At 44.4% G+C, this 21,937-nt stretch overlaps 4 protein-coding genes across 16 annotated transcripts in view; 3 read left to right on the plus strand and 1 right to left on the minus strand.

Annotated features, from left to right (window-relative positions):
* The first annotated feature begins 2,518 nt into the window (after positions 1–2,518).
* LOC118469219 (uncharacterized) lies at positions 2,519–6,107 on the plus strand. The gene is made up of 4 exons (XM_035941366.2): positions 2,519–2,800; positions 3,717–3,812; positions 5,383–5,439; positions 5,522–6,107. The coding sequence occupies exons 1-4, from the start codon at positions 2,735–2,737 to the stop codon at positions 5,549–5,551; spliced, it is 249 nt and encodes an 82-aa protein (XP_035797259.1). The 5' UTR covers positions 2,519–2,734; the 3' UTR covers positions 5,552–6,107.
* Positions 6,108–6,211: 104 nt separating this feature from the next.
* rpp30 (ribonuclease P/MRP 30 subunit) lies at positions 6,212–9,436 on the minus strand. Its single transcript, XM_023294960.3, has 11 exons — positions 9,282–9,436; positions 8,001–8,059; positions 7,802–7,924; positions 7,593–7,664; positions 7,356–7,445; positions 7,156–7,272; positions 7,006–7,035; positions 6,770–6,807; positions 6,571–6,650; positions 6,403–6,474; positions 6,212–6,329 (listed from the first exon to the last, which is right to left on the minus strand). Exons 1-11 carry the CDS (start codon positions 9,361–9,363, stop codon positions 6,289–6,291), a joined length of 804 nt encoding a protein of 267 aa, XP_023150728.2. The 5' UTR covers positions 9,364–9,436; the 3' UTR covers positions 6,212–6,288.
* Positions 9,437–9,620: 184 nt separating this feature from the next.
* Positions 9,621–21,937, plus strand: part of nudt13 (nudix (nucleoside diphosphate linked moiety X)-type motif 13) — a 73,109-nt gene continuing 60,792 nt past the window's right edge. For 5 of the 13 annotated variants that reach the window (XM_023294955.3, XM_055004676.1, XM_055004675.1 and 2 more), the window contains exons 1-7: positions 9,646–9,720; positions 10,882–10,964; positions 11,168–11,296; positions 11,417–11,559; positions 11,761–11,868; positions 11,952–12,058; positions 12,131–12,256. In XM_023294955.3, the coding sequence (XP_023150723.1) occupies positions 11,214–11,296; positions 11,417–11,559; positions 11,761–11,868; positions 11,952–12,058; positions 12,131–12,256 (567 nt within the window). In that variant the 5' untranslated portion in view covers positions 9,646–9,720; positions 10,882–10,964; positions 11,168–11,213. Of the gene's footprint in view, positions 9,721–10,881; positions 10,965–11,149; positions 11,297–11,416; positions 11,560–11,760; positions 11,869–11,951; positions 12,059–12,130; positions 12,257–13,181; positions 13,294–13,375; positions 13,531–13,764; positions 14,777–21,937 lie in introns of those variants that run through there. The other 8 variants (XM_055004672.1, XM_055004671.1, XM_055004673.1 and 5 more) reach the window with 8 other exon arrangements.
* LOC129347415 (zinc finger protein OZF-like) lies at positions 16,923–19,900 on the plus strand. The gene is made up of 5 exons (XM_055004665.1): positions 16,923–17,301; positions 17,711–17,873; positions 17,976–18,034; positions 18,134–18,236; positions 18,552–19,900. Exons 1-5 carry the CDS (start codon positions 17,113–17,115, stop codon positions 19,565–19,567), a joined length of 1,530 nt encoding a protein of 509 aa, XP_054860640.1. The 5' UTR covers positions 16,923–17,112; the 3' UTR covers positions 19,568–19,900.

The following is a 21,937-nucleotide window of genomic DNA, read 5'->3' on the forward strand; positions in this document are numbered from 1 at the left end:
AGAGATTTAGTTTACAAAAAGTCGTACAATGTTGAATATAATCGTTACAATTGCATTTTGAGTTTGCAGTAATCTGTGAATGTAGCAGACAGATGAAAAATGCAGATAAATAGAAATGAAACAAATAGTTTTGTGGTTTAAGTTTTTACACTGCCAAAGAGGCGGAGCCTCGGCAAAGTAATAAGTTAAACCACAAGAATGTCTCTTTAATAACTTAATTATAAACTTTTAGTTCATGAAAAATATTTTTGTCTATAAATAAAAATGTATATTCCTTAAAAAAAAGAACCATCAAAATGACACTATTTATCAAACCCAGAAACTACGAAAACAGAATGAATCTGTGGATTTTCAACTTTCTGAAGCTCCTTGAACTACTTATGTTTATGTTATTTGCCATACAGTGGGAAAACTGAACCAAATCTAGGCCTTAAATCATCAAAATCACTTCATTTTCTTTATGTCCCATTTTAAAATTGTATTAATTTTATAAAATTTAAATTATACACACGTGTATGTCTATTCATTGATTCCACTGTCAACCAAAATTTATTTGAATTGAAAATAATTACCTATTGTGTCAAATATGGCTGTTTGACAAAAGTGTGATTAATTTCGATTAATTAATTACAAAGCCTGTAATTAATTAATAAAATGCTTTAATCGTGTCCCACCACTAATTTATATATTTATATAAACACATCCATCCATTATCTATACACCGCTTAATCCTCACTAGGGTCATGGGGGGCTAGAGTCTATCCCAGCTGACTCAGGTGAAGGCAGGGGACACCCTGGACAGGTCACCAGTCTGTCACAGGGCTACATATATAGACAAACAATCACTCTCACATTCACACCTACGGGCAATTTAGAATAATCAATTAACCTCAGCATATTTTTGGACTGTGGGAGGAAGCCGGAGTACCCGGAGAAAACCCACGCATGCACAGGGAGAACATGCAAACTCCATGCAGAAAGATCCCGGGAAAGCCGGGACGTGAACCAGGGATCTTCTCGCTGCAAGGCGAAAGTGCTAACCACTACGCCACTGTGCAGCCCTATATAAACATATGTTTATCTATTTTTATATTTATATATTTATGTGTTTTTATGTGACTCATCAGTTTCGGTTTCAGACACTGAAGTTATCAATGATGTGAAATTATCTGAGGAATTAAAATGTTAGAGATTAAAACTATTAAAACAACAGATGATCGATGTCTGATCAGCTCTGAATCAGAAGCTTCACCAGAAATTGATCACATTTCAGATTACTTACAGTCTGCTGCCCCCTGCCGCTCACACACCGTCACTGCGTTTCATTCAGCTGTTTGGACCGGAAGCCTCCAGATCTCACTCTGATTGGCTCGCTCGGCTCTGACATCACACAGTTTGAACTGGAAAAAGTGAAAGAAACTAAAATAAGACTTCCGGTTCAGTTAAGCGGGCTTTAAAATAAAAGAAAACTCAACAGGATGTTTTAGTGGGGTTTTTTTGGGTTTTTTTTGTTGTTTTTTTTTAGTCAATATGTTGCTTTTAATAGTAGTAAAATGAAAAGTGAGCAGATTTTGACCGTGAGATGGCTCACTGAGATGAAGAATCTCTTTTATAAGACACACATTTAATCAGAATTCAAACTATTTAAATGAGATTTATATGAGGGACAGATGGATGAAAAATGAACAAAAACTAGAAATCTGAAATAAAATGAGACAACGGAGTAACATTTGGATGATAACTGACTCTGATGTTCCAGTGAGTTCATCATTAATAAACAGTGAGTCTGTTAGAGGAACAGGTTCTCCTGGATCTCCTTCATCTGAACTGTCATCATCTTCTGGGCTTCATCAACAGATAAGAGGCAAAACTTTAGAACCACTGCAGGTTCTGATGAGCTGAATGTTCTAACTAACAGCTGATTATTCTTGTTGAAATGTCCCTCCTGGTCCTTGGAGGTTCACTGTAGGGGTGTTTATTGGTGTTTCTTTTCCTATATGAGTCTGTGAAGGTTAGTGAAACATGTTCTACAGAACATCAGAGGACGGATCAGAGGATCGGCAGGAGCTAGATGGAGCCACCAGGTTCATTAGTGTGTAGCTGCTATTCAAAGACATAAGGTAAAATAACAGAACACAGAGACCTGAATCAGGGGGTCTAGCAGGCATCAGCACATAACAAGAGATGAAAGAGCTGTATATTACAGTGGGAAATGGAGTGAAGGAGTGATGGTGAGTATCTGTAGCTGAAGGTCTGCTCTTTTCTTCATCATTCTGTTTAAGAGTTCTTCTCTTCTTCTACATCCAGGTCTGGATCAGAACATGAAAACAGCAAATAAACTGTGTCTCAGCAGATAGTTGCTCAGAAAATGTGATTAGACGTGTTTCTCCTGATGTCTGATAGAAGCTAAACTAAAACCTGTTCCTCTGTTACAGCAGTCACCTGATTTGAAACTGAAGGAACCGTCGGGGCTTTTACTGTGAAGAGCCACGTGTGTCTCGTACCGGAAGTGCCGTGAACTCGACGCTGCCGGTCAGCAGAAGGTCGGTGGACGGACGGCAGCAACAGTCGGTTAGCGGGGAGTTAAACAGTGAACGGCTCCGTTAACCGGTGGGATTCAATCCGTGTGAGCGGGAAGCTGAGCTAACAGCTAGCAGGCTAACTGCTAGCAGGCTAACAGCTAGCCTCCCTAACCCTCTCTGACCGTTAGCCGTTAGCTGGGCTAGCCGTTAGCATGCAGTGCGCTAACCTGCTGAAAAAGAGAAGTCTGGATCCGCAGGAGTCCTGGAGCTGCTCCCCGGTCAGTAACGAAGTAACGGAGTATCCGAGTACTGCTGCTGTGTGTGATTTAGAATATCAAGTTTCTAAGATTTATTAGCAGAGAAGTGGAGAGAGAGAGAGATCATCCTGCAATGATCAGGGTTCTATAGGGTTCCTCAGAGTTCTTTAAGGTTCCTCAGTTTTTACTGATTCCTGAATATTCAGACGCTGAAATGAAACTTCAGTAACTACTAGTATATTAGAAGTACTAGTAGTACTAATAGATATTAGAACTACTACTAGTTCTAGTGTAGTATTACTATATTAGAACTACTAGTACTAGTAGTATTAATATGTAGTAGAACTAGTAGTACTTCTACTATAGAAATACTAATATATAGTAGAACTAGTAGTACTTCTACTATAGTAGTACTAATATATAGTAGAACTAGTAGTACTTCTGCTATAGTAGTACTAGTAGTACCAGAGGACAGAAGAGATTAATTCTGTTTTAACTTTATAGATAAATGTTGATATTTTGGGTTCTATCATGTTCTCATTAGGAAGATTATCACTGCATTAATGTGAACTGTTCTGTTAGGAACCCTTCATTATGTTCAGTGTTGATGAGGTGAAACTTTAATTCTCTGGTGTGTTCATTTGGTCATACATGTCTCTTTGGTCATATGTGTGAGTTTTACAGCATTAATAATCAAAGTTATTGAGACAAAGTTCAGAACAAAGTCTGACAAACAGCCTCATAAACCGACCAATCAGAGCAATAAAACCATCCGTTTCCACAGCAACGCCTCCGTTTAATGATCCACCATCAGGATGTGATCACCAATAATCACCTGAATGCAGCTCATCGATCACTCTGTTGGTTAGTCAATGATCAGGTCAGTCAGCTGATCAGCTAATCAGTCACTGATGATGTTGGTGATATCTGCTTACAGAAGCGGATGTGTTTGGAGGCGGAGCTTCAGGTGTCTCAATGTCCAATGGAGACGTCCCACAGTTTTCCTGTAGCCAATCAGCACCTGGGACAGCAGGTATGTGTTGGTCGTCATGATGACATTCTTTAGGTTGTCCTGTTTGAAGTGGAGGCAGAGAGTTAGGGTTAGGGTTACCAGCAGCTGTAGCTACCTCAGGCTAATTGTAGCTACCTGTAGTTAGCTGTAGTTACCTGAGGCTAACTGTAGCTACCTATAGTTATCTGTAGTTACCTGAGGTTAACTGGAGCTACCTGAAGCTAACTGGAGCTACCTATAGTTACCTGTAGCTCGCCATTAGCTTAGCATTAGCCACTGTAAAAGCAGCTAATGTCCTGATCTGTGTTGATGTTTGTGCATCTAGTTCAGTTTCTGATTGAGTTAAAGTTAATTTGACGTTAGAAATATGCTATGCTACTACAGCTAGCTTTAGCTACACTGCTAGAGCTAGCATTAGCTACACTGCTATGCTACTACAGCTAGCGTTAGCTACACTGCTACAGCTAGCATTGGCTACACTGCTACAGCTAGCATTAGCTACACTGCTATGCTGCTACAAATAATGTTAGCTACGCTGCTACAGATAGTGTTAGCTATGCTGCTACAGCTAGTGTTAGGCACACTGCCACAGCTAGCATTAGCCACACTGCTATGCTGCTACATATAGCATTAGCTATGCTGCTACAGATAGCGTTAGCTACACTGCTGTGCTGCTACAGGTAGCGTTAGCTATGCTGCTACACATAACGTTAGCTATGCTGCTACAAATAGTGTTAGCTGCGCTGCTACAGATAGTGTTAGCCACACTGCTACAGCTAGCATTATCTATGCTGCTACAGCTAGTGTTAGCTACGCTGCTACAGCTAGTGTTAGCCACACTGCTAAAGCTAGCATTAGCTACACTGCTATGCTGCTACAGGTAGCATTAGCTACACTGCTACACATAGCGTTAGCTATGCAGCTACAAATAGTGTTAGCTGCGCTGCTACAGATAGTGTTAGCCACACTGCTACAGCTAGCATTATCTATGCTGCTACAGCTAGTGTTAGCTACGCTGCTACAGCTAGTGTTAGCCACACTGCTAAAGCTAGCATTAGCTACACTGCTATGCTGCTACAGGTAGCATTAGCTACGCTGCTACACATTGCGTTAGCTATGCAGCTACAAATAGTGTTAGCTGCGCTGCTACAGATAGTGTTAGCCACACTGCTACAGCTAGCGTTTAGCCAAAGGCTAAGGGTCACTAAACTCTGTGTTAGCATTAGCCTTGCATTGTTTCCAGGGGAAACTGTGGAACATTGTGGTGTTTATTAGATCAGCTGCAGCTGCTACCATCTGCTAACATGCTAACCTCCCGCGCTTATTGATTGGCTGTGAGTGGTGATTTCTAGCCAATCGTAGAGCTTTGGGCATGGCCACAGAGTGACAGAATTTATTTTATTGTTTAGAAAAAAACAAGATATGATTAAAAGAATGCTGATAATCAGCTGATCCCTGATCTATCAGAACATCCACCTGCAGTCACACCTGTACTGTAGTTACACGCCTGTACTGTAGTCTCACACCTGTACTGTATGTCACCTGTGGACATGATGCTGCTGTTGCTATGGTAACCTGTGTGTGTGTGCAGGTGGTCCAGCCCAGACCAGCACTGCTCTGCTGTCCCCGCTGCCTCGGAGGAGAACCGGTAAGACTGGACCCCTTCACCATGTGACCCCACACGCTACTCTGTGATTGGCTGTCGGTCTCAGGTGTGTTTGTTGTTTCAGGGTCACATTAACCACATCATGGGTCACTGAAGAGGCTCCTCCTCCTGACAGCCGTCCAATCAGGTGTTTCTCTAGTACTGCTGGATGATGTCATCACAACCACGCCCACAGAGAGGACCAATCACAAGCTGATTGTTCCTACCTGGTCTGTAGATCACCTGTCCTGTCTGTTTACCTCCATGATGTGTTCAGGGACACTCCAGTTTTTAGTTTAATGGTGTTGTGTGTAGTTTGACAGAAGCTAATCAATAATCAGTGATGCGTTCACTGTCTCCTAGTAAAGGGCTATTACTGTTATTTTAATGAAGATTAAATCTGTGATGCGTTCAGCAAAAATAAGCCAATCGGTTGTTCAGGATCAGTAGAGTATTAACGGGGTTTAAAGGGACTGAATGTTTTTAAATTAAAGCATAACGAGACGTTAAAGAGTCCCGTTTGTACATTTCTATTTTTATGAGCAGAGTTTTATATTTCTACTTTAATCTGACTGAATGGAAACAGACATTTTTGATGCTTTCGGGCCAACCAATCAGAGGGCAGCGTTTCTACTGCAGACTGATTTCAAAATAAAATATTTTACTGTGAACCAGTGTCTGTTTTCCTTTGGTTGCGCAACATCTTTACACTTTGTGGTCGTTTTGTGTCTTTGTGGATGTTTTGTGTGTATTAAATGAATCTTAACAGCTGATGTTGAATCATCAGAACTTTATTAAACTAAAGAACCTCACAGAACATCAAAACCGTTCCAGGAGAAGGAACATCAGCTGTCAGTCATCAGGTCTGGTCTTCTTTGCTGCAGGAGCCTCACCTGTCCAGGTAAACACACACAGATCAGTACCTGCTGCTGCTGCTGTCACCTGCTCAGGTGAGTCTGAACCTACAGTCTGAGTCCTGCAGCGCCTCCTGCTGGATCCTGCTGGTGTAGACAATCCCACTGGCTGTCCTCCTGGTCTCTGCACACACACACACACACACACACACACAGAGGTCAGCACAAACTGCAGTAGTACTCCCAGTAGTACTGACAGCAGTACTGTAGTATTTGTTACCTGCGTGCAGTAGAACTGCTCTGCAGGTGGAAGAAACAGCTTCTTTAGCGTCTCCGTCTGACAACCCGAACAACAGACCTCTGAGGACCTGGTCAGGAAAAATACTGCAGTAATACTCTGTACTGCAGTAATACAAACACTACTGCAGTACTGTGCATCTATCAGCTGTATTGATTAGTGATCAGGTGTTGAAGGATACAGGTTGGTGATATCATACGGTCCTCTGAGCTCCAGAGCCTGAAAACACAGATTGGACGATCAATACCTGATCAATGACTGATCAATAACTGACCAATACCTGATCAATGACTGATCAATAACTGACCAATACCTGATCAATGACTGATCAATAACTGACCAGTACCTGATCAATAACTGATCAATGACTGATCAATAACTGACCAATACCTGATCAATGACTGATTGATCACTGACCTTCTCAGCGGCGCTGGACAGGATCACGTTCTGAAACACAAACACAGTTTACCTGAGACTGTGATGTGAGACTGTAGTGATGTCACCATAGTGATGTCACAGCGTAGTTCTGCAGTGACATCACGTCGCGGCCGGCCAATCAGCACGTACCTTCCCTTTGCAGCTGTCCATCAGACAGACAGCGTTGGCGATGGTGTAGCGCCTCATGGTGGCGTCTCTGATGGCTGCAGAGTACGAGACCTCGAACACAACGCCCCGCTCCACCGCCTACACACACACACACACACACATATATATATGTACACAAAGAACAACAACAACAATAATAAAAACAGGTTGTGTGTTTTCACCCCATTGATCGGCGCTCGCTTGAAGATGAAGGGAAGTTTCTCCGTCACAGAGATACAGATGATGTCGACGTCATACAACATACAGGCTGCCTGCACACGCGGGCACACACACACACACACACACACACACACACACACACACACACACACACACACACACACACACACACACACAGTCACTTTTAGTTGTCAGTTGTCCTGTGTGTCTGTGATTAACAGAGTGTCAGTGAGCCTCACATGGAAAAGTTTCTCTGTAGTCGGCTGGACGGCGAGGAGGTCGAACCGACGGTACTCTGGAGCGCTGGGCCTCTAAAACACAGGTAAACACACAGGTAAACACACAGGTAAGCACACAAGTAAACACAGGTAAACACACCTAAACAAGCAGAGATTAAACAAACAGAAAAACAAACTGGGGGATTTCCAGTTTCAGTAGAAAGACTCACAAAATGGCTGGAGTCTGACATCAACACCGTCAGTCTGTTCAGCACTCTGATTGGACGAGAGCGACCCTGCACCACCGGCAGCTGATCGATCAGCTCACTAATTGGACAGGGGACGGGGACTTCCTGCCAGCGGAGACACGCACACTTACAAAATAAAAGTCTTCATACGTATAAAATGAAAGCATGGGTTTGAACGAACCTGTTTCTTTTTGGATGACGGTTCAAACACGTAGTTGATGGCGATGGTGGAGAACCCGACTAGAGGGAATAGAACAACATGAAGAGAACCCGACTAGAGGGAACAAAACAGAACAACATGAAGAGAACCTGACTAGAGGGAATAGAACAACATGAAGAGAACCCGACTAGAGGGAACAGAACAACATGAAGAGAACCCGACTGGAGGGAACAGAACACACCAACATAGAACCCGACTGGAGGGAACAGAACGACATGAAGAGAACCTGACGAGAGGGAACAGAACACACCAACATGAAGAGAACCCGACTAGAGGGAACAGAACACACCAACAGGAAGAGAACCCGACTGGAGGGAACAGAACAGAACAACATGAGGAGAACCCGACTAGAGGGAACAGAACAGAACAACATGAAGGGAACCCGACTGGAGGGAACAGAACACACCAACATAGAACCCAACTGGAGGGAACAGAACAACATGAAGAGAACCCGACGAGAGGGAACAGAACACACCAACATAAAGAGAACCTGACAAGAGGGAACAGAACACACCAACATGAAGAGAATTCGACTAGAGGGAACAGAACACACCAACATAGAACCCGACTAGAGGGAACAGAACACACCAACATAGAACTCGACTAGAGGGAACAGAACAACATGAAGAGAACTCAACTAGAGGGAACAGAACAACATGAAGGGAACCCGACTAGAACAGAACACATCAACATGAAGAGAACTCGACTAGAGGGAACAGAACAACATGAAGAGAACCCGACTAGAACAGAACACACCAACATAGAACCCAACTGGAGGGAACAGAACAACATGAAGAGAACCCGACTAGAACAGAACACACAAACATGAAGAGAACCCGACTAGAGGGAATAGAACAGAACAACATGAAGAGAACCCGATTAGAACAGAACACAAACATGAAGAGAACCCGACTAGAGGGAATAGAACAGAACAACATGAAGAGAACCCGATTAGAACAGAACACACAAACATGAAGAGGTTCAGGATTCTTTAAAGGCTGTCTGGTGGTTCTTGTTTTTTGTTTCTTTGGTTCCTCAAACTGTTCGCTTTCTGATAAATGAGAACCTTAAAGAAGCAGCCTGGTTCCGTGGTTCTGTGTTTATTTAGGCTGGAGAACGTGGAGACGGTTCTCCGGTCACTGACTGATAGACAAACGTGTTAAAGTTAGCTTCAGAAAAGCGCAAAGAAACATGAACGGAGTCCGGTGTGACGTCACCCCGGTACCGGCGGCCCAGACTCACGGTGAGCTGCCGTCTCTATGACGCCCCTCAGTCGGTTCCGGTCCGGAGAGAACAGCACGTTCAGGTCCATAAACACCGACATGATGCCGCCGATACACACATACACACGTGTGGGGCCGCAAAGCCTGCTGGGAGCTGGAGTCCTTCCGGTCAGCAGCCGAAAGCTCATTGAATTTAGTCTGGATTTCAAAATAAACTGTTATTTTTCTTTGTGTGTGTGTGTGTGTGTGTGTGTGTGTGTGTGTGTGTGTGTGTGTGTGTGTGAATAAACAAAGAGGAAAATAACTAAATTCTGTGAATAAAATTAACAGTAAAATAAAATAATGGTGTGTCCGACAGGGGGAGACAGAGATGTGCTGCAGAAAAACACAACAACAGAAGAAGAAGACCGTAGAAGAAGAAGGCTGTAGAAGAAGGAGGAGGTGTCCTCGTTGTTCAGGTATTTATCAAACTACAGGTTTATCAGATTTATTTCCGGTAAACTCTGAGCTGCGGTTCGTTACAACCGGACATTTGTTCTCTCCCGGTCGGAACCGAACCGGAACCGAGTACAAGTTATCGGAACTCTGGAGCAGAACGTTTCTGTTGGTTAAATTTGAGCAGCAGAACCTCCAGGTTAAAGTTCTCTGAACATCTATTTAAGGTTCTGGAGGAACAAACCAACCTTGAACTCCAGGTTCTAAAGGAGGTTTGTTTCAGAGGAGAGGTTCGTCCAGCAGGGGGCGCTGCAGGTTCTCTCTACTGCCCAGGTGTTGTTCCACCTGCAGGTTCTCTCTACTGGTAGAACATCAGTGAACAGGTAGAACTCAGTGTCCAATCAGAGAGCTCCAATCAGACTCTCTGTAGGTAACTAAAGGTGGTCCCAAGGTTCTGCTGCTGTCTTCTGTTTTATCAATGATTTAGGTGAAGATGTTCCAGATGATACAATCATCTAGACATCTAACCTCCCAGTGGCTGTTGTTGAATGTTCCCCGGGTTCTAGCAGACTCTGGTTCCTGGGTTCTAGCAGACTCTGGTTCTACCAGACTCTGGTTCCCCATGTTCTACCAGACTCTGGTTCCTGGGTTCTAGCAGACTCTGGTTCCCCAGGTTCTAGCAGACTCTGGTTCCCCAGGTTCTAACAGACTCTGGCTCCCCAGGTTCTACCAGACTCTCGTTCCTGGGTTCTAGCAGACTCTGGTTCCCCATGTTCTACCAGACTCTGGTTCCTGGGTTCTAACAGACTCTGGCTCCCCAGGTTCTACACGACTCTCGTTCCTGGGTTCTACCAGACTCTGGTTCCCGAGGTTCTACCAGACTCTGGTTCCCCGGGTTCTAGTAGACTCTGGTTCCTGGGTTCTAATAGACTCTGGTTCCCTGGGTTCTATCAGACTCTGATTCCCGGGGTTCTATCAGACTCTGATTCCCCGGGTTCTAGCAGACTCTGGTTCCCCGGGTTCTATCAGACTCTGGTTCACCAGGTTCTAGCAGACTCTGGTTCCCCGGGAATATGTTTCAGAACATCATAAAGAACCCAGTGAAGGAGGTATGGGAGCTCCCTGGACAGCTGTCAGTCTGGTTTATTTATTCTTTGTTGTTTGTTTGTGTATCTGTTCTATAGAACTTGTAAATGCTGCTGCCTCGGCCTGGTTTGTCTTCTAAAACAGATCTCTGATCTCAGTGGGACTTCATGGTTCAATAAAGGTCAATGAAATAAAAATAATAATAGTAATAATCATAATAATAATAATAACAATAATAATACTGATAATAAAAATAATAACAATATCAATAATAATAATAACAATAATAATGATAATGATAATAATAACAATAGCAATAATAACAACAACAATAACAATAATAATAATAATAATAATACTGTTCAGATGTTGTTTCACCTGCAGGCAGCAGAACCAGTCCAGTCCGGTTCAGTCCAGTCCGGTGGCGGCCATGTTGAGACCTCTGAGGATCCTCCTCTCCCCCCCAAAATGTCCACTGACCCGCTGCTGCTCAGGATACGTGTCCAGGATGAGGTGACTGATTTACTGCTTCATTTACTGATTGATTGATTGATTGATTGATTGATTGATTGATTGATTGATTGATTGATTGATTGATTGATTGATTGATTGATTGATTATTGGTTCTGTCAGGTTCGTGAACCGGCTGCAGGAGGATGATGATGCGTGTGCTGCAGCGCTGCAGAACGGTCGCATTTTCCTGTTCCACAGTTTGTCTCCTCTGCTGCAGCGCACCAACAGAGGAACCTTCAGAACATCAGCACTCACCGCCTCAGGTACACAACCAAGACCACAACCAAGACCACAACCTAGACCAGAACATTCAATACAGAATCAAGACCACAACCAAGACCACAACATTCAGTAGAGAACCAAGACCAGAACCAAGACCAGAACATTCAGTACAGAACTTTGTAGAAACTCAGGTCAGAACCTGAGCTGGGACCTTCTAGCGGTTCTGGTGTTTTATGTTTCAGACTTGCAGCCGATTCTGAAGAACCTCGGTTCAGACGGGTCTCTGTTGAAGGAGTCGGTTCTGATTGGCTGCTCTGAACAGAACCAGGCTGAATTCTGTCTGGACGTTGGTAAGAACACAGCGTGATGCTTGGAGACCTGCTGCTGAGATACTGTCTCTGGAGGTTCTGGTCATGTTCTGGTGTGTGTTCAGGACAACTGGACCAGGCAGCAGTAGAAGAACAGTGTGGAGGAACCTTTGTGGATCTGAGGAAGGCCTTCTTCCTTCTGAAGGGAGCTGAGGCGCCTCTGGTGGCCAAGGTGGGTTCTGCTCTATGACGGTCCAGTCTTCACTGATCTGTGTTCTGGTTCTGACCGTGTTCTGTCCTACAGGGTCAGGCTCTGCTGCGCTGGCATCAGACCAACAGGTTCTGCAGCGCTACGGGTCAGCCGACCCAACGGAACCAGGCCGGCAGCCACAGGTTCTGCAGCAGCAGCTCCACCACCTACTACCCACAGGTAACCGGACCACAACCAGAACCAGGTCTGAACCAGAACCAGGTCTGAACCGGAACCAGACCAGATTGTGGCTTTGATATAAGTGATCTATGTAGTGTTGACTGGTCTCTAACTGGTTTCATACTGGTCTCTAACTGGTCTGTAACTGGTTTCTAACTGGTTTCTAGCTGTTCTCTAACTGGTCTCTAGCCGTTTTCTAACTGGTTCTAACTGGTTTCTAACTGGTCTCTACTGGTCTCTAACTGGTCTGTAGCCGTTTTCTAACTGGTTTCTAACTGGTTTCTTACTGGTCTCTAACTGGTTTCTTACTGGTCTCTAACTGGTTTCTTACTGGTCTCTAACTGGCATCTAACTGGTCTCTAACTGGTCTGTAACTGGTTTCTAACTGGCCTCTAAAAGGTCTCTAATGGTCTCTAAATGGTCTCTAAATGGTCTCTAACTGGTTTCTAACTGGTCTCTAACTGGTTTCTTACTGGTCTCTAACTGGCCTCTAACTGGTTTCTTACTTGTCTGTAACTGGTCTCTAACAGGTCTCTAACTGGTTTCTAACTGGTCTCTAACTGGTCTCTTACTGGTCTCTTACTGGTCTCTAACTGGTTTCTAACTGGTCTCTAACTGGTCTCTGGTTTCTAACTGGTCTCTAACTGGTTTCTAACCGGTCTCTGGTTTCTAACTGGTCTCTAACTGGTTTCTAACTGGTCTCTAACTGGTTTCTTACTGGTCTCTTACTGGTCTCTAACTGGTTTCTAACTGGTCTCTAACTGGTCTCTGGTCTCTAACTGGTTTCTAACTGGTTTCTAACTGGTCTCTAACTGGTTTCTAACTGGTCTCTAACTGGTTTCTTACTGGTCTCTTACTGGTCTCTAACTGGTTTCTAACTGGTCTCTAACTGGTCTCTAACTGGTCTCTAACTGGTTTGTCCCAGATGTCTCCAGTGGTGATCGTCCTGGTGTCTGATGGGACTCGGTGTCTCTTGGGTCGCCAGGCGTCCTTCCCTCGGGGGCTCTACAGCGCTCTGGCTGGCTTCTGTAACATGGGTCAGTCTCACCTGTCTGTGTGCAGACACACCTGTCCGTCACCGTGTTAACCGGGTCACCTGTCTGTCTCTGATTGGTCCAGGTGAGACTCTGGAGGAGGCTTTGCGTAGGGAGGTGGCGGAGGAGGTGGGTCTGGAAGTCCAGAACATCTCCTACAGCTCCTCACAGCACTGGCCTTTCCCTCACAGTTCCTTCATGGTGGCCTGCCACGCCTCCGTTAGCCCCACCCACTCTCAGGTGAGCTCACACAGGTGAAGTGGTTATACTTACCTCAGGAAACCTCCTTAAACTGGTCATTAAGGAAGATGTGCTGCACATAGGAAAGATCGATGAAGTTCAGGGTAAAGTTCAGACCTTCTGACAGTGAACATGTTCAGTGATTTTAACATGCAGGTGTTTTCAGGTGTTTTAATATGACCTGCTGTATTTGTCATGTGACCTGCTGAATGTCATGTGACCTGCTGTTTTCAGGTGGACGTGGACCACTCAGAGCTGGAGGAGGCTCGCTGGTTCTCTCTGGATGAGATCACCTGTGCTCTACAGGTGAAGGCTCCGCCCAGGAGAGGCGACCCGCCCGTCATCTGGCTGCCGCCGCCGCACGCCGTCGCAAACCGCCTCATCACGGAGTGGGCGGACCTCCAGCGACACGGCAAGGACGGCCCGTAGCGTCCAATCACTGAGCTCAGAGGAGGTGACCACACATGTTCCCGACACGTCTGATTTGTTCCTGATGTTCTATTTATATGTTCCTAACATGTCCTTGACGTGTTCCTCACATGTTCCCAATATGTTCTCGACATGTACTTCACACGTTCTTCACATGGTCCCAGTGAGTCCTTCACATGTTCCTGACATGTTCCTGACATGTCAGCAGGTGCTGCTCATAGAGAACCTTTGTGTTCTCCAATAGAACTCTGAAGATCTCCTCCTCAGAGCTCTGAGACCACTGATGTGAAACAAACACAACTGGTTCCACATGTTCCACACATGTTCTTGAGTCAGGAGTGACAATCATGAGACTCTCAGTAATTCATCATGTGTAGGACCAGGACCAGGACCAGGACCAGGACCAGGACCAGGACCAGGACCAGGACCAGGACCGGCTGCAACCTGTGGAGGATCTCAGTTCTGCCTGTCAGGTCTCCTCAGAGCAGCAGCGGGTTTATGAAGGAACGTTGAGAACTCGTCCTGGTTCTCAAACCTGAACTCACACGTATGAAACATGTATGTTGAGGTTCCGTGTGTTCTCCACAGAAGAGCACAGTTCAGAAGTCTACAGAGAACCTGATAACCTGTCTGAACACAAACAGATGTTTTTCTGTTATTTGATCTTCAGAATGTTTTCATGTCATTTTAATGAAGAACATTTTAAATAATTTATAACAAACTTCAGTAATAATTTCTGTATAAAACATGGAACTACCTCTGAGTTATTTACAGTCTGATCTGAACACTTTAATAAAACATGGAGAGATTTTAAAAAGCTGCTGTTTGGTTTCAAAAGACTGATGGAAAAAACTCAAATCAGCAGAGAAACATTTCAAATCCAACAGTTCCAGAAGAAATGGAAGAAAACATCCAAAAACCTGCACAAAGCATTTATTTATGGGAGTCCTGCGTCTCTTCTTCTTCTTGATTTCTCAACTCCAGGCAGCAAACAGAAGAAATATGGAAATAAAAAGCAGGAAAACAAACAGAAAAAGGTTGTGATCAATAAATGAAGAATATGTTGAACACGTTTAGTGACAGAAATCAGTGAAATCTGCTGAAAACAATAAAAACACAAAGAGCAGCTTCAGAGAAAACCTAAAATAATAAACAGTAAAAGAGGAAAGAAAACGAACAATAATATGAGATAAAGATTAGATGTTCTCCTGGTTCTGTAGAACAGTTTTAGAATTCTGTAGTTGATAGGAAACATCGGCTTCAGGTGGTAGAAGTGACTGGAGCGCCACCCGGTGGTTCTAACAGGTGAATGAAGGTAAACAGCTGCAGCGTTAACAGAGAGCAGCACCTGGAGATAAACTGACATCAGAACCTCATTTCACTGTTTTCCAGCTTACCTTTGGCAGTGAAGTGCAGCTGTCTGACAGAAGACTGGAGACTGAATGAGGTCATTTTCAGAAGAAAGTATTTCACAGATATCCAGTCCTGAATCGCTGACTTGACTTTCCAAAGTCGACGACTGATGATTCTACAGGGTGGAGTAATAGTGGTGGCTAACTGGAGCTAAGCTACGCTACTATTACCTGTAGTGATGTAGCACTGGATCCAGTGGTTGGATCCAGTGGTAGGGTCCAGTGCACATGTGCTGTAGAGACATAGTGATGTCACCCTAACCCTGGATTCTATCACTGGATCCTAGAGAAGAGAATCCAGTGATAGAATCCAGTGGTTGGATCCAGTGCACATGCGCCGCTAAGCTATGCTACTGTTACCTGTAGTGATGTAGCACTGGATCTAACCACTGGATCCAGTGGTTGGGTCCAGTGCATATGTGCTGTAGTGATGTAGTGACATAGTAATGTGGCACATGTGCACTGGACCCTACCACTGGATCCTACCACTGGATCCAGTGGTAGGGTCCAGTGGTTGGATCCAGTGCACGTGTGCTGTACAGACATAGTAACATCACCCTAACCCTGGATTCTACCACTGGATCTTACTAGTGGTAGGATCCAGTGCACATGCGTTACGTCCCTAGATATTGTTTTCCTGCAGTAAAAATGCTGGTCTGGTCTGGATAACTGATAAAAAAATCAGATTATTGAAGGTGAAGCAGCAGCTGGAGCTACTTTATTTTATTATTATATTACTATTTTATATTTTTTATTATTATTTTTAGCTACTTTAAATGACTTTACATCAATTTTTAAAACAATATAAAGGTATTTGTGGAGCGTCATATTCAGCCCATGTTAATCCTATTTTTGGACATTTTCTAAGTGTTCCTCAGTCTTCTTTACCGTCCTTCTCCAGACCTGCACACATTTTACTGATACTTCGAAACATTTTGTGGGTCTAGGAATTTGGGGGTTTTGATCGACATTTGAGTTGGGGTTTTTTCCCAGATGTTTCATGAATTTTTGGAACATTTATTTAATTTTTATTGCATGTTGTTTGTGTTTTGGGAAATATTTAATTTTGGGGCATTTTTTAAATTTTTTTTTCTCACATTTCAGAAAAGCTCTGTAACATTTTAACTTTATTTCAGATAGTTCATGAATACTTTGGAACATTTAATGCATTTTCACTTAATCTGACATTTTCTTACATTTTTGGGGATTTTTTGGTTTTGTACTGTCATTAATATATCGATACTGACATTTAATACTAAAATTAACATTTTAGAGGCATTTTCTTAATAGTTTGTATTCATGTTTTAGTGAAACATTTGGAATATTTTTCTTTCCAATATTATGTGGAAGATATTTTTTCTAGTGACTTTTTTTCAGTCCTTTACTGCAGTTTTTTTTTTACCGTTTGGGCTGATTTATAGTCAGTGTTATGTTCAAGTCATCTTTGATTTGATTTGCAGGTCCTGTGTTCTATTGAGTAAACACACAAACACACGCACACACTCCTCCTTTTATTGTGTAGACAGGAAGTAGGAGAAGAAGCGGAACCTTTGTCGTGTTTGACTCGGACGCTGTTTCCCTCCGGAGCAGTAGCTGGTGAATGTTCCGGTAGTGTGTTGTTGTCGGACCGGATTCGGTTCTTTTCTCCGGTTTTACCCGTTTATACGGTAAAACCTCCCGGAGCTCCGCCGCTGATGCCCCTCGGACCAGGACCTCCAGCCGGTTAGCTTCCGCCCGCAGGATGAGCTCCTCCGCGGGCCTGCACACTCAGCTGGCCGCCGTCATGGAGTCTCTGGTCCATGCCGCGGTGGCGGAGCTGCGGAAGCTGCTGGAGGTCAGTCCGGCCGCCAGGACCGGCTGCACGGAGAGCGGAACCGGGGAGGAGTCGCCTGAGCCGGCCAGACCGAAGACGGAGAGCAGGGAGACGATGGTGAGAAGCGGCGAGGAGGGAGAGAGTTAACCCGGGATCAGCTGTCTCTGTGCGGCTGCGCTCACAGCCAGCGGCCCGGGGGGAAATGTAGTTTTTATCCAGTAGAAATGTAGTTTTAATCAGACAAATGTAGTTTTAATCGATAGAAATGTAGTTTTAATCGGTAGAAATGCAGTTTTAATCAGTAGAAATGTAGTTTTTATCCAGTAGAAATGTAGTCCAAACTGAAGATCTTTCCATTTGAGGAAACTCTGATCCACATTAATTTAGTAGCAAGTTAATAGCTTCAGTTAGTAGTGTTCAGTGTAACTTTAACAGGTTTGAGTAGCTTGAATCAAACTTGAATTCACTGGAAAAACCCTCCACCTCTGACCTCCACCTGTGACCTCTGATCTCACCTGTTCCTCAGGTGCTGTTTGCGTCCGTCATGGAGACTTTGGGGAACGAGGCTCTGGGGAAGATCCTGAACATCATGGATGAAGGTCATCTGCTGCTGGAGGCCTCGAGGAGCTGCAGGAGGCCTCAGACCGCCGTCCTCAACATCCTCAGCAACCTGAACGACGCACGAGTCGGTACGTAGGCCCCGCCCCCAACGCTCTGACACGTCATCAGTTGCTACGTAGCCCCCCCCCCGACACGTTATGATGTCATTTACAGTGATCTGTCCGTTGCAGAACTGGAACACTCGTATGGAGTCCGACAGGAGAACTCTGATGCAGAACCTACGCCACAGGTAAGACTCCACCTGCTGACTCACCTGTCCTGACTGTGGTGCGTTCACTGTCCTGTCTGTGGTGCGTTCACTGACCTGTCCCTGTTTGTGTCCCTGCAGCTGCAGATGAAGACAGAGGAGGAAGCAGTGGAGACGCCGTTCGTGTTGGCAGTGACAATTAAGGACGAACACGGAAACATCGACCTGGGAGCCATCACTGAGAGTCAGTACCTGATCAATACCTGATCAATACCTGAACTATACCTGATCAGTACCTGATCAGGTCTGATTGTTTAAAGTCCTGCACCTCTGTGGAACTAGAACATGAAGCAGAGACTGAGAACAATGGAAACCAGAGAATATTTTTTTATTTCTTGTATAAATCAGGTGGAACCATCCTGCTGTAAAAGTAGAACTAGTTAACATTCTGTGGAGACATGTTGGTTCAGGTTTTAATGTTCAGAAACAACCACAGTCAGATGAGTTAATGTGTGAATGGAGACATTAATAAAGCGACTGAATGCGTGTTTTGTTGCAGGAGCGCAGCTGGAATCTTCTGAGGAGCCGACGTCCGACCTGCAGCCGTCGCAGGATTCTGACTCGGAGTTCCTCCTGCAGAGCGTCACCTGGAAATGCTTCATCTGCAACACCTGCGGCAAATCCTTCTCCACTCAGAGCAACCTGAAGTCGCACTGCCGCATCCACTCCGGTGAGAAACCGTTCTCCTGCAGCATCTGCGGCCGCGCCTTCCGGCAGCGCCAGAGCCTGCAGAGCCACGTCCGGACGCACACCGGCGAGCGGCCGTTCCAGTGTCCGGAGTGCGGGAAATGTTTCTCCAAGCAGGCGCAGCTGAAGACGCATGCTATCATCCACACCGGGGAGCAGCCGTACAGCTGCGACGTCTGCGGCCGCCGCTTCAACCTGCTGCAGAACCTGCACCGCCACGAGCACACGCACACCGGCCAGAAGGTGTTCGTCTGCAGCGTCTGCGGTAAGGGCTTCACCCGCGCCGTCACGCTGAAGACGCATCTCCTCATCCACACCGGCCAGAAGCCCTTCAAGTGCGAACAGTGCCCCAAAACCTTCCGGCATGCCGTCAACCTCAAGAACCACCAGCGCATCCACAGCGGCCTGCGACCGTTCAGCTGCGACCTCTGCGGGAAGAGCTTCCGGCAGGCGGTGAACCTGAAGATCCACCGCAGGGTCCACACCGGCGAGCGGCCGTTCAGCTGCCAGGAATGTGGCAAAACGTTCAGCCAGCAGAGCAGCCTGATCTCTCATGGCCGGACGCATTCCAGCGAGAAGCCGTTCGAGTGCAGCTCCTGCGACAAGAAGTTCAACAACGCCAACAGCCTAAAGCTGCACCTACGCGTTCACACCGGAGAGAAACCATACGCCTGCGACATCTGCGGGAAGAGCTTCAGCCAGGGCAGCCACCTGAGGACACACAAGAGGCACGTGCACGCCGGCGGCAAGCAGTTCATCTGCGACAAATGCGGCAAGAGATACTCGGACCAGCGCAACCTGAAGCTGCACAAGTGCAGCTACGCATGAACAGAGACTCAGGATCCATCCTCTTACAGATTATTTTTTCAGTTCTTGGAAAATGGTGGACTGGTTTGACCAATCAGAGCTCAGACACGCTGGAGTGGGCGGAGCCTGTGGTCCAGGATTGGCAGGTTCGTTCTCCTGATTTACCCATGAGCCTCAGCGGCTGTAGAGACTGAAGCCCCGCCCCTCCTAATGCTGCTCTGGTTGAAGTTGTAGATTTAAGTTAATCATTAACGTTGGTGTAAATGTGTACATAAACACATTTTATAATTTTATAAATGGCATTTTTCATGTGTTTGGAAAATCTGAATAAAACCTATAACATCTGGAGGAGCACATCTGTCCAGCTGCCTTAAAGCTGCAACACTCAGAAACTGTTCGAGTTCTACACACAGTTCATAATTCAGTGTTTGATTTAAGATCAGATCAACTTTATTCATCCTGGAGGAAACAGTTTGACCAGAGTACAGTAAACAGGTTAGTAGAATATACACATTCACACAGAAGTTAGTAGTAAAACAGAAGTACTAAATGCAGAGTGTCTAAAAATATCTAAATAAATAACACAATAACATAAATACTAAATGTAAACTGTAGACCAGTAACAAGACAAACAGAAAGTAAACAGAATAATAACAATAGAGACACTGAGACTAATAAATCTGATATTTAGTTTAACAAACTACAAAGTGCTGAATATTTATAATAAATTTTATTTGAAGTGCTTGACAGTAAAGCAGTAATAAAACCTCAGAAAAGGTATCATATTATAAATGGTTCTCTTTACAAGACTTTAAACCAGCTGCACACAACAGTCAGGAAAGGACAGAAAATTAATTTAAAAACAGAATTAAAATAATCATCTGAATGGGAAAGAGTTCTGTTTATTACTTATTCTCTGACATTTCTGCAGTTTTAATGAATTAATCTTCTTTACTTTAACTCCAGTTTATGTTCCTGCTCTCCTTTTTAATCCTTTGATGCGCAGTGTGGGTCAGGAGAACCCGTTTTCCATTGGATTTGGGTCACTTTTAGCCCATGTTGCGCATCAAAGGGTTAATCGACCCAATCAGCATCTCAGAGACAAATACGCTGTTAGGAAAGTAGACAGTATTAAATACCCAGATGTACAAATACCAAAAGACCTGACAAGCTCAACCTTCAGAGCTACCCTCAGTCGGTCACATGATCCAGGTAGACGTCCCTCACTGCTCTGAGGTGTCCAGATGTTCCCTGTAGCTGAGCGCTAGTCTAGAAACCGGAGACCAGAGGGAGGACTTCAACAACTGATGGTGAGGAGGTTCTGCAGCGGGATTCGTTTGTACACGGAGTAATCTAGATGACTGACTAAGTGAAGTGAGCATCCTGTGTGTGTGTGTGTGTGTGTCTGACTCTGCACACACACCTGTCATCAGTTCTAGCCGCTAGTTAACCCCACAGCTGCTGAGAGGATAAAGTCTGCCAGGCTTCTTTTTGTTTCTGTATGTTTCTGTTGTCATGAGCAAAGTGCATCACAGAGATGTATTATTTTACTGTCAGTGAGTTGCAGTGTGTTTCCTGTTTCTAGAGGCAATGAGACAGAGGTTATGTTATTTCACTAAAACTATGCAATGTACATGTATATTCACTTCATTTTGGGCTACTACAAATTATTATATTACAGTCTAAATACAATAACAATAATAATTAGAAGAATTTGAATGGTGATTTTCTCAACTTCTCATTTAAACATATCAGTGCTTGTTTATAACATTTGTATTTATATAGACACAAATTAAATACAGTGTGCATAAATATAATATATATTAACTTTTATAACTTTGCTGTCTTGCACAAAGTGGATAGTCAAACTGAATAAAAGCACAAATACATTCAAATACATGATTTCTATATCATTTAATTATTTTTTACTTTATTATCAGCACCATGAATAATAAAGGGCAGATTATGAATCAGCACCATGGAGCAAATTTGTGGGGATACAGTAAATGTCTGGAAAAGGTATGAAATGTGTTTGTGTGTGTGTGTGTGTGTGTGTGTGTGTGTGTGTGTGTGTACCAGATTGTGGTTTTCCAGTCATATTTCATTCTGCACAGATGCCTCGTAAGGAGAGGAGGTCGAGAGAAAAACAACAGGAGCTGCGTGAGGCTGTGAAAGGCAGTGGATCACTCACCAGCTGGATGACAAAGATCACAACAGGTAACAATGACACATGTAGCAGATATTTATATTGCAGAGGTGTTCAGTTAGAGGAACAACAATAACACAGTTTCAGTGTTGTCGTTCTGTTACATCATCGATCGTGATGCACCGTGGACTTATTATTGATTAGGTGTAAGAGATGTTCATTCGATTAATCCAAGAGCAAATTGT

The sequence above is a fragment of the Amphiprion ocellaris genome, chromosome 18 (assembly GCF_022539595.1).
Source record: "Amphiprion ocellaris isolate individual 3 ecotype Okinawa chromosome 18, ASM2253959v1, whole genome shotgun sequence".
Classification (NCBI taxonomy): Eukaryota; Metazoa; Chordata; class Actinopteri; family Pomacentridae; genus Amphiprion; species Amphiprion ocellaris.

What these genes read in the sequence shown, in the direction of transcription:
- rpp30 (XM_023294960.3), bottom strand. Translation starts at nt 9,363, where the DNA reads ATGTCGGTGTTTATGGACCTGAACGTGCTGTTCTCTCCGGACCGGAAC. An exon ending in CATAGAGACGGCAGCTCACC is followed by an intron (nt 8,060 to 9,281) that starts GTGAGTCTGGGC and finishes TATTCCCTCTAG; the next exon opens with TCGGGTTCTCCACCATCGCC. An exon ending in CCGTATGATATCACCAACCT is followed by an intron (nt 6,651 to 6,769) that starts GTATCCTTCAAC and finishes CCAGGTCCTCAG; the next exon opens with AGGTCTGTTGTTCGGGTTGT.
- LOC129347415 (XM_055004665.1), top strand. Translation starts at nt 17,113, where the DNA reads ATGAGCTCCTCCGCGGGCCTGCACACTCAGCTGGCCGCCGTCATGGAG. An exon ending in ATGCAGAACCTACGCCACAG is followed by an intron (nt 18,035 to 18,133) that starts GTAAGACTCCAC and finishes GTGTCCCTGCAG; the next exon opens with CTGCAGATGAAGACAGAGGA. An exon ending in CCTGGGAGCCATCACTGAGA is followed by an intron (nt 18,237 to 18,551) that starts GTCAGTACCTGA and finishes GTTTTGTTGCAG; the next exon opens with GAGCGCAGCTGGAATCTTCT.
- LOC118469219 (XM_035941366.2), top strand. Translation starts at nt 2,735, where the DNA reads ATGCAGTGCGCTAACCTGCTGAAAAAGAGAAGTCTGGATCCGCAGGAG. An exon ending in AGTCCTGGAGCTGCTCCCCG is followed by an intron (nt 2,801 to 3,716) that starts GTCAGTAACGAA and finishes ATCTGCTTACAG; the next exon opens with AAGCGGATGTGTTTGGAGGC. An exon ending in ATCAGCACCTGGGACAGCAG is followed by an intron (nt 3,813 to 5,382) that starts GTATGTGTTGGT and finishes GTGTGTGTGCAG; the next exon opens with GTGGTCCAGCCCAGACCAGC.